The following is an 11,898-nucleotide window of genomic DNA, read 5'->3' on the forward strand; positions in this document are numbered from 1 at the left end:
TCCGGACCCGGTTCCGGCCGGATTCTAATTTGAAAAAAAAGTCCAGATCCGGGTCCGGCCGGATCTAGTTAGTAAAAAAGGGGATACTGAAAAGTATTTTTTCAAAAACAAACCCTGAGTAAATTAATAAAAGTCATTTTCGTCAGTTAAAATTAAACACCTACCGTGATTGGCTCATTTTGTACACGTGACTAATTTACATATGTTTACATTTAAACTATGAAATAAACATTTCAGAAATGCAACTCTTTACATATGTTGTAAAATTGAAAACTTTGGAATGAATACTTGCATTATTTACTGTTTAAAGTTGAGCTCATAGAATATTTAGAGTTAATACGGTTGAATGTACGAGCCAATGAGATTCATATGACAAAATGTTTCAAACTAAATAATGATGCAACAAAACATCAGAACATGACAGGCAGTTTATATGCAAGCAGTTAGTTAGTTTGGTGTGCAGCTTGAAGCAACAAAATATCTTGAACTTTTTTGTGAATGCTTATTGTAAGTAGTGTTTTAAAAGTGAATATTTCAACTGGTGTTTAATTGTTTAAATATTTAAGCCAGGTTTATAGTTTATTAAAAATTTTACAGTTTCTTGTTTACCAAAGTTTCATTTAATTTTTAGTTTATTGTTTCAAGTCTTTTGATATAGATTCAAATAGCTTCCAGTTTTTAAAGTGTTACCAAAGTAATTAATAATTTTGTGTATGCTAGTATTTCTTGTTGTGTTTTATATAAAAGATTCATCACTCAAAACTGTCGTGTCTAATTATAGAAAGTAGTCTCAGTTAGAATTTGTTAGATATTAATTAAATAAGGTAGGATTTAATTATGATTGGTAGTACTAATAAGTTAAAAATACCACAATCAGTCCACAACTTTACTACCAAATTGTCAATCTTTGCTAGCTGTTCTACTGATTATTAGATTAAGGTAATTTTTCAGTTTTTAAAAACCTCATTCTAACTCAGGCTTGTTTATACTCACTCTAGCTAATTTTATTGACTTAAACAGTGGCAACCCTGCTAGTTTGAAAATTTTTGGGAATTTTAAAATCTTAAAATCTAAATTTAGAAAGTCTTGGACTGCCTCAGGCTAGTAGTTTTTTATAAAAACTAAGGCTAGTTTTCTTTTAGATTTTGAATGAGTTTGAGCTGATCCAGTTTTCAATATTTTGTAATTTTCTAGTGTATTTTTTTCAAGAACTTGATTTCAGGTTTTTAATTGTAAATAACACCTAAATTTGTAAACCCTGTGGCTAGCTGTTCTACTTATTATTAGATTAAAGTTCTTTTTTTTTCAGTTTTTAAAAATCTCATTCTGACTCAGGCTAGTTTATACTAGTGATGTACCGCACTCACTATCCGGGTCCGGCCAGATATTGCCATTTTTGTCTGATATCCGGATCCGGCCGGATTCTAATTTGAAAAAAAAAGTCCGGATCCGGTTCCGGCCGGATTCTAATTTGAAAAAAATGTCCGGATCCGGCCGGACCCGAAGTTGTGGGTCCGGTACATCACTAGTTACAACCAACATAACATAAAAATTTCTTATTTAAGGTTATACTTTTATTTTAATAGAAACAACAAAATTTTTATACAGCTTTATTATACAAAAGTGTGTTTATTAAAAATAAAAAAGTACAAAACCATAGACTGAATTTACTAAAACTAAGTAGTATAATAGAAATAAAAAATAACATGATGTATATAGTGCTTCACTTGTAACTATTTTTGATTGTCAATAAACAAAATATAAAACTTTAACTTGAAAAATAGTAAATCTAGGACTACCAGCAAATTTCAAATACATATTATTGCATTTGTACAAACCGTTCAAATTTAGTAGTTCATGATAAGACACTGGTTAGTTGAAGATTAAAGGTATGAAAACAACGAGACAGTTTAAAAAAGCTTCAAAGTTTTAAAATCATACTGTGAAATAATTCATATATCTTTTAGCAATATAGACTTTCGAACAAAAAGCGGGGAGTTATGATTAATTTAGCACACTCGGGTCATGTATTATCGAAAACTCACTTAAAAATCTAAAATTGTACGCGAAACAGACAAGAGAACCACATTAAAATTTCTTTTAAATATCATATAAAAATTACAAACTCTAAAGTTGTATGTTCGGTGCGAATTTTGTGAAATAACAAATCACAAGAAAGTGATCCAAAACACAAAATTTTCAGTAAAACCAAATATAAACAAAAAAACAGCCTCTAACTCGCAATACACTTTTACAGCTCATCGTGCTCGAGGAGGTACCTGCCGTAGTCGGTGGCGTCACTGTCCACCCACAGCGAGTGGTTCTCCAGTATCTCCTCCACGGTCAGCTTGTCGTCGTTGTTCTGGTCGCACTCGTTCATCAGGTGCTCCGACTCGTCCTTGGCTTCCTCCACGTTGCTCGGCTCCACCCAGTTCAGGATCTCCGCCTCGTCCAGCTTCTCGTTTCCGTCGGTGTCCAGCTCGTCCCTGAACCGCTCCTCCTCCAGCTTCCACGTGTTCTCGTCTGTGGTCTGATCCTTGGTCTCCTGCAGGAACTCCTCCATCGTGAGCTGCTTGTCGCCGTCTTTGTCCAATTGGTCGATCTTCTGGTCGATCACCACCCTCGAGGTCTTCTCCGACCTTTTTTCAGGTGTTTCGTAATTTGTTTGATTTATAAAAGTTGTATTTTTTAATTGGATAAGAATTGTGTAAAATTTTACTGATTGAAAGCTTTTTGGAGGGATTTAGTGTCGATAAAAGCTATGAAAGTTAATGTATTTTTGGTGTAAAACCTAATAACTATTGGAATAAGGGAGTCAAACATTTTTATAAAAAAACCTCCTCGGGTGCTTGAAGAGGACGAACTCGTCAAAGTCGAGCTCCTCGTCTCCGTTTGCGTCGGCCGCGTTGAACAGCAGCCTGTCCTTCTGGTAGTTGATCGCGTTCTGCTTGTCCTCCTCGCTCTCCGCGTTGCTGAAGCACTTCTCCCCGTCGGCGTCCTGCTCCGCGCACTCCGATCCGAAGGCGTCCGTGACGTGCTCCTTCCACTGGATGGCGTCGTCCTTGGACTCGTCCACGATCTGCATCTCCTCCTTCAAGTCGTCCACTTCGAAGCGGTCGTAAGCCTTGAGGGTCCAGTCGAACAACTCGTCGTTGTCGATCATTCTGTGGTGAATTTTTTTTTATTGAAACGGTTTTAAAGAATTAAGAAAGCTTATGTTTTGGCAATATTTTTAAAGATATTTATTGATGATAGCTTTGAAGTTAAATAATAACTTTATCGTAGAGTTTTTTTTTTTAACTATAAAAGCATAGAGTTAATTATTATATAATAATATGTATATAACGTAATAATGTGTAAAATTTAACAAACAAGCAAATAATCTATTTTGTAAAAGGTTTGTACACAAACGTATAAAGGGTAACTTCTCTTTTTTCAGAATTATTAAAAGGAAATAAAAGTATATTTTCTCCTACCTTTTTAAGATAAAATCCTGAAACTAAAGATAAAATTAAAGAAGTTATTTTAAAAGTGTAGTTGTAAAAACTATAAATAAAAAATTATTATTTTTCCCTAACTGTTTTGAACTCTTAATCAGAAATATATTAAACTCTCTGTATATATATTTTACATTTTGTAATTTATAGTGATTAAAAAGCTACAAAACATTTAATTACAACTTAATTAAAACTATTATTAAAGCATGCTAAATTTAAGCATTTAATAACACTGAAGTATTAAAATTGAATTTAAAAACAAAAAGAGTAATCAGGTTATATGATGCAAAAAAAAATACTGTTAGATTGGTTCGAATTGTAGTTTTAATTGTAGTTTAATATAGTATTTGTTGTTATATACATTATTTTAGATAGACGTACAAATTTTTGAGTTTATTTAAGTTAATATTAATGTACGTTATTAAAATTTCAGGTTAAACAATTCCTGTTCAGATTTATAAATCCTATTAAACTCGGATCACATTTCGATACATACTTGCAAAAAAAGTATCATCTTATAAAAAATGTAACAAAGACTTTAAATTTTATCAATGACTTTCAAAACTTGAAACTTACTCTTAAATAAAAAATCTAACAAAAGCACTTGCTTTTTAAATTTTGAAAACTTTCTACAAGTAATTTAAAAAAACATGATTAATTTTAGGTCTAAGGTTCAAAACACTTTAATTTTTCATTATAGTTCATATTTAGTTATAGCCTTAACAGATATAACAACAACTATTTTCCCTTATTTATTAATTAATTAACTTAATTCTAATGCTTATTTTAACCAAAATAATTGTTATTTAATAATAAAGAATTTAAAGAAAACTAAATTAAAACAGAAAATAATAATAACTACGAATTACCTTAAAATTTTTAGAAAATAAGATTTATTCAAAATCACAATCGTTTTACCAATAAACCAAAAAGAACTTATGTGAAAAAGAGTCTAAAATCAAGATGTTGAACCTATATACGCGCGTTCTAATTTAAAACTATAAAAGACATTAAAACTTTTATTTTTTTATTACTAAAATAAAACTTTATGGGTAACAACTATTTTCTGTGATAAAATTTAAAAAAAGTATAACAAGCATATAAACTTTTTTTAAATTTTCAAAACTCATTCAAAAACGTGTAAGTTAGTATCAGTAAAGTTTCAGATATGAGTATTTACAAATATTTTTAGATGAGATCAGTTGTAGGTATTTCAGAAATTATTAACTATATATAAAACTTTATAAGCTTATATGGAATAGGTAAATAAAATATTTAAACTTCATTTTAGCTAGTATAATAAAAAAAATATTTGCAACATATTTAATTGATTTTTAGGAAAAACAAACTTTAGAACACTATTACAAAAAAAAAGTTTTAAATGATAAAATAAAGAAAATACAACTTATCTTAAAATATTTACAAAACACTGTATTACACAATTTAACTTCTAATTTTTACTAAAAACTAATATTAATAATTTAAAACTTTTTATTAGGTGGGATTAAAATAGTTGTTTCAAAGTTAAAAAAAAAAAGCATAGATAAATATACATTACAAAACAATGACAAACAATTTTTTTTTCAATTTATATGTCATGAAGCTTTAATTAATAGACAAATATTTGTATATCTTTGGCATTTGAAAAAAAAAAGTTTATTCTAACACTATAATAGTCTTTTAGATACATTTTAGACAATATAATTTAAAACAAATTTATATACAAACAAAAATTGTTTCACAAACTAATAACTAAATTGTACCTAAAAATTCAAACATTGAAAGAGATAAACATACATCTACAATTGAAAAATAACGAAGAAACTTAAGGGTCAATGCTGTTAAAAAAAGGAATATTTTTCTTTAGCTGTTACAGCTTAATTTTTAATAATAATTAATGAAACTAAAGGGTTCTACTAGTACTTGAGTAACTCACAAGACTTGAAGATTAGTACCTTAATAAAATGAAGAACAATAACTTGATAAAAATTACTATATAAATCAATTAATAATGTTTTTTCACAACCTTGGCTTTTTCAATTAAGTTAATTTATGTCGAAAGTAGCAATCTTTTTTAACGTTTGATATTAAAAAAAAAAAACTTTTTACTTTCTTAAGGTTTTAAAGTTTCAAGATTTATAAATAATTCGCAAATCGGTCCAGGACACAAGTCAATTGTTTTTACTTAAAGTTTAAAAGGAGACTTTAATTAAAGTAAAACAGAGCCACTCTTTGAGGGTAAAAGACTAAATTAAGAAACAAAATTTACCTGATTCACTCTAACAGGGTTGTCACTATTTGAGGTAAAAAAATTAATCTGAGTATTAGCCTGAATTACATCAAGCTAGCATAATTTGGTCTGATTTAAGAAGAAAAGTGATAAATGTATTTAAAATAAACTGAAAAAAAAGGTGAGTCAAGCTTGAATACCTAAAATTAACAAAATGATTCAATAAAAACATTTTACAAGAGGTCATTTAAATAAAAAACTAGCCTGAGATTGCATTAGTTATTTAAACAACCCTGAGTCAGCCTGAGTTTTTCAAAAAAAAAATCAAAATAATTTGAGTTAGCCTGAGTTTTTTAAAAGTTTGAAACTAGCCTAAGTGTTTGGCAACTTTGTTATAAACAAGATTGAGGTTATTACTCTATTAAGGTTCTTTTTTACTAGATGCTTAAAAGTTTGTACCCTTAGTTCTAAAATAATAAAAAATACTGAGACTGTAAATATGTGCTTTCACGTTGCATTTGTGCAAATTCTAAAATCATGCATTAGCTAAACTACAAAAATGTTGACCGTTTAAATCAATAAGTTGTTTTTAAATATTTTGGAAATTAGGAGAGGCGTTTTTTTATTTCTATAATCAAATTTATAAATTCATAAAAAATTTAAAACTCAATTGTAAATAAGTTTTAACAAAAAAAAGCTAGCTTAAATTAAAAAATAAAATTAGTGTGAATCAGCTAAGTTTTCATAAATTTTGCAAAAAATCAAACTAGCCAGAGTTTTTTTAATTTTTAAGCTACCTGAAATAGCCTGAGTATGTGGTAACCTTTGTAATGGTTGGGGCAGATAGAAAACATTTTGAGGGAGTATTTCATAATTTAGTTGGACATGTGAGAAAATCAGATAAATTATTTTTTAAAGTTGGCACAGTAACTTATAATAAAAATATCATGCATTAAGTTTCAATTGAACTTTCAATTCATTAAAAAAATCATAAAAAGTAAATAAATTAATTAAAAGTAAAAATAGCTGCTTATACCTATGATTTCCAATTATTAAAAATCAATTTTTAACTTTTATGCAAAGCATTAAAAATTTATTATATAATACAGTTTAATTTTACTAATTAAAACATGTTTTTAAAAATAATTTACAAATACAAAATACAAAGATAACTTAAAAAACATATTTTTGTTAAGTAATAAAATGCTTATTTAATTATTAATAGAGCCAAGTACTCACCCATCGTGGTTTGTGTCTATTTTCTTTTCAACAAGAGACTTCAACTTTTCTTTCTGTTCTTCTTCTGGGAGATCTAACGGGTCATCATCTGGGTAATCATCATCATCCAACAAAACTTCCTTGTCCAAATCAGTCTGACTCAATTTTGAATGCTTGCCTCCACCTCCTATGACTTTGGAGGAGGAAAACCCAGCCAGACAAATAAAAGTGATCAAGAGGAATAGTATAGTGTTCATTTTGATACTTTGAAAAGTTTAGTTTATGAGCTGCATTTACTTGCATTTTGAAAAGCCACGTCTTGTTTAGTATTGACATTTTCGCCCTATTGTACGTCCGTCAGATAATTTCTTAAAAAACTAAGCTTAAATAACACATACACATTCAAACAGCTTATACAAAATTTAAATTTCATAGTCTTTGAATTAAACTATTTAAGTATAATGAAAGTTAGCTTTAAACATGCTTTTAATATGAAAAAATCTGAAAGCAAGCTATGTATATTAAATGAGTAGATGTCAAAAATATACAAGAGTACTTTTGCGCTTGTTTAGGTTTATTGTAATCATGTCTAAAATTTAGTTTAATTTTTCAACCTAATATTTTCATTAACACTTATTTATGATTTGATAAAAGTTATCTGAAACTTGTTACAGTTTTATTTTCATTATACTTTAAAATTTAAAAGCGAAATCCATGCAACAGTAATGCCGTTAAAAGTAAAGCATCATGCATCAGTCAAAAATGACGACTTGTGAAAACTTGACCAGCCTCCAGATTAAATATAAAGTAACAAAATTTACGCTCACTTGACTAAATAAGCTAATAAGTTCAAATTGTAAACAATTATTTAACTTGTATAAGTAGATTTTATGAAATAGTTTATAAATTAAGTTTTAAATAACAAAAATAAGCAGTAAACAAGAATATTGCTTGATTTGCTTTGTAGCTTTTTTAAACTTTACAGAAATAAGTTTTATAATATTTTTTATTCAAAGTTAAAGCACAAATTTTCAATTTTTTTGTTTGTTCTTCATAAAGTTAGTAAGTTTATTTTCTTAACTAAACGAATTACTATATTATTTTCAGAAAAAAAAGTTTGAAATATAAAACAATACGAAGTAACCCTAAAAACTAAACTCAAACTTAATATCAAAATAAATACTTCAAGAAAATTAGTTTACAAAGATAAATTTCTTTCAGTCTATCACTATTTTACATAATTTAATTTTTGCTGTTTTCAAAGTCAAGTTCTTGTTATAAATGATTTTACTTTAGAAGTTAAAAAACTTAAAAAGTGATAACAAAAAGTTAAATTATTGTCTATTTAAGTTTTTAAAAGGTGCTATATAAAATTTTACAATGATAACAAACTTATTAATACCAAAGAATTAAAAAAAAATTGTAAACTTTTGCAATTTTTGATATTAAAATTTTAATTGTAAGTTTTTACTGTTAACTTTATTAAACTATATCTATAAAATTTTAGTTAAATTTTAGTACCAATAAGAAATAATCTACTCTGAAAATTTTTGTATCTTTAAGATAGCCGTAAAATACGGGGTCAAAAAAAAAACAGTATTCTTTTGTTTATTAGTGTTAACATATTCCTTTAGCAAAAACTTTTTGTTATTCGTTAGTATTTTGTTGTTTAAAATAAGCATTATAAATCTTAAAAAAGTAACGAAAAGAATAAATTAGTAATTAAGCTAATTTATTTTTGTTGTTCAACGGTTTTACTGTTTATCATTAACACTATTGTAGATTTATATAAAGAATGTACGCAAATCGCAACATCAATAGTTTGTTGATTTGTATTTAAAATAATCTTTTAACTTTTTACATTTAAGTTGCAGAAAAGAACTTTGGCAGTCGTTAGCTTTAAAAACTACCAAAATACTGAAAAAAAAAGTTTACATAATTTTTTTTTTTTTGGTATAACAAGAGAAGGCTTTTAAAAAAACTGTAGTTGACAGTTTAAATATATAAAAAAAAATTATCGCGTTTTTTATAGTGTATGAAATAAACCATTTCATCAGCAACTTTATTAAAGAAAATACAAATTAAAAACGTACACATTTCTCCCTTACTAAATAATATGTAAACAATTATTTCATTAAATTATATAGTTTTAAGGAGGACATACTAGCGTCGTATAAGCTTTAAAATACTAAATTACTTATTTAATTTTATTTCAAAGTATCTAAAAATGGTCGTAATGACTTTTCACTATTTAGTTAAACTAAACTTTTAACTGAATTTAACATATCTTTTTTTTTTTGTTTTAGAAAGAATACAGCTGTGTTTCAGTTTTTTTTTAATATGCTGTAGTTATTTAGAAATCTGCATTTTTATATCTAAATTCCAAAACATATTTGGGAAAATGCGCTTTAAATTTGTTTTTATTATTACTAAAAAGGTATTTTCGCCTTGTGTAAATTTTTTATAAGTTAAACCTGCTGACCTAACGTACATACAAATGCTTTCTGCTGTTATCTCTGTCATTTTATAGGAGAAGTTTTTATGAAAACAATTGAAACGAAATGCTGATGTTTAACAACTGTTGTTAATGCTTGCTTATAGAGATCCGAACAATAAAAGCTCATTGGATGTAACAACAGCAGCTTGTAAAGTTCTTAATTGACAACTAACGTTGTTTCCTGTATTAAACTAATTACACAGTTCTATGGAGTTTTCATGCGTGTACTACTAGTATATCTTAGTTTATGTAACTTAAATAAAACAGTATAAATAGTTTACAGGTAGGCTGCCTTTCTTAGAGAGGAACAGGACATCTTGTGACAAAAAAAAAGTTCTTTATTATTTGTCATTGTCCTGAACAAAACATTAAACTGTATCCAAGTCGTGTACGACTCAATAACCAAACTGTTTTTTTCATACACCAGGTTCTATGAAAAATTATTTTGTGGCCTTTTCTTTGTCGTTAAATAAAAATTATACTTATACGAATATTAAAATAACTCTTTTATATAGTTTTTGTTTTAAGAATTGATACAGTTTTTATCATTAGTTTATTAACAAAAATTACTTATAAGTTAAACAAGGATGCTTTTTAGTCGTTGTTTCACTGGCTTTTAAAGAAGACCAGCTCGTCAGTTAGTCTATTAAAAACCTAAGTTGAAACTTACAAATTCTAAGTAAAATATTGTGTACACTATTATGTCATTAGAATACTTAAGTTAAAGCAAATGAACTAGAATTACTTAAATGTCCATAACTATTAAAAATTACAGCTAAAAAGATGTTAATATTCACTTTGAAATGCTTTACTTTTACTCAGTTTTAGTTTTTGATAACATTTTGAAAGTAATTAACTAAATTAAAAACAATTTTGGCTGAGAGCAATAAAATGGTGACAGCGGAAATTTTTCCATGACATCGACTTAGCAAAAACCTTAAAAACAGCAATTTTTAAGCAAGCTACTGAAATGTAAATCTAACAATTTTTTGAAACTCACTGTTTACTATTTACTAAAACCAATTTTCAAAACCATTACTAAAATCTTTATGAACTTTTGTTTTGTAATTTCACTAAAAAGAGAGTAGCTGTAAAAGTTTTTTAAACTTTTTAGTTTTAAGAAGAGCTTTGAGTTTAGACCAGAATAAATCATAAAATTAAGTAAATAACATACATGCTGTTCTAAAATGTTTAATACTAATAGAATGTTATGCAATTATTTTCTACCGTGTAGCTACTATAACAGATACTAAAGTTTGAAATATCAAAATATTTTTAAGCATCAAGAAAAAACGAGTTTATTTTAAAATTTAGACATATTTATAATGATAAACATCTAGTCAGAATTATTATATTAGGAACAAAAATTTTAATCTTAAAGAGGTCTTGAATGAAATAGAGTACTTTAACTATACTTTTAATTTAAAAGTTTCAAGTGTTAGTCTAAATGAAACAATATTTTTAAAAACAGCATGATTGGCTACTTGTTTATAATTTTTATGAACTAATAAATTCTATAATCATTTTATTGTAAACCTTTAGTTTTTAAATATTTAGTTCATGATCAAAAATTTAGCACAGAAAAACAATACAGAGCTTTTTTTATGATGTACTAGTACCTTTTTTAATTTCTATTTTTAATATTTAATGATTTAAAAAAGAACAAAAAAATAGTATTCTAATAAGGCTATGTGTCCATAAGAGTTTTGTTTTGCTGATTGCTTTCTTAAATTAGTAAACAGTAAAAGTATTTTAAAACTACTACAACTTTTTAAAAACTGTATGATTTAAAATTAAATCATTGACAAATACATTATAATCGTATTAACAATAAAACTTTAAAATATAAGTGTCTTTCGCTGATACAAACAATAACTTAATTTGTCGTTTTCGTATTTAAGTACCTATAAGTATATATGTTAAATACCAACTTATTCATAGCTTTTTAACAAAAAAAAATATTTTAACTAAAGTTGTTTTCACGATGATAAGATTAAAAATATCATTAGTTTCAATTTAATAATAAGCTTGCTGCATTAGATAACCAAGTTCACTAAAGTATTGAAGACAAAAAACTATTTAAAACTATAACTTGGTTATATTTTAAAAACGGTTTATTAGTTAAATCTGCAAACCCTGGGGTTTTAAACTAAAGCATATTTTTGTTATTAAGTACTTTTTAAAACATAAAAAACAATAAATTTTAAAATGCTTAGTTTAATTTATTTATGTTATTGCTTTTTCAATACTGGTCAATTAACATTAATCCATATTGATCTTTTAAACTTTATTTAATATTAGACATTGATTTAAACATTCTTTTAAAAGTATTGGAAAGATTTTGTCACCATAACTTTAGTCATTTGTATTGTTGTATAAAGAACTTAGTATAATTTTATTTTAATTGTCTATCTTAAAAGCTATTCCAAATTTTAAATAATTAATAATTTTTTCTA

General features: G+C 26.5%; 1 protein-coding gene across 1 annotated transcript; it reads right to left on the reverse strand.

Annotated features, from left to right (window-relative positions):
- Window positions 1–2,165: 2,165 nt before the first annotated feature.
- LOC145841993 (reticulocalbin-2-like) lies at window positions 2,166–7,228 on the reverse strand. The gene is made up of 3 exons (XM_082949323.1): window positions 6,967–7,228; window positions 2,838–3,164; window positions 2,166–2,639 (listed from the first exon to the last, which is right to left on the reverse strand). The coding sequence occupies exons 1-3, from the start codon at window positions 7,200–7,202 to the stop codon at window positions 2,252–2,254; spliced, it is 951 nt and encodes a 316-aa protein (XP_082805449.1). The 5' UTR covers window positions 7,203–7,228; the 3' UTR covers window positions 2,166–2,251.
- Window positions 7,229–11,898: the final 4,670 nt, after the last annotated feature.

Source organism: Thalia democratica, chromosome 8 (genome assembly GCF_965202585.1).
Source record: "Thalia democratica chromosome 8, ktThaDemo2.hap1.1, whole genome shotgun sequence".
Classification (NCBI taxonomy): Eukaryota; Metazoa; Chordata; class Thaliacea; order Salpida; family Salpidae; genus Thalia; species Thalia democratica.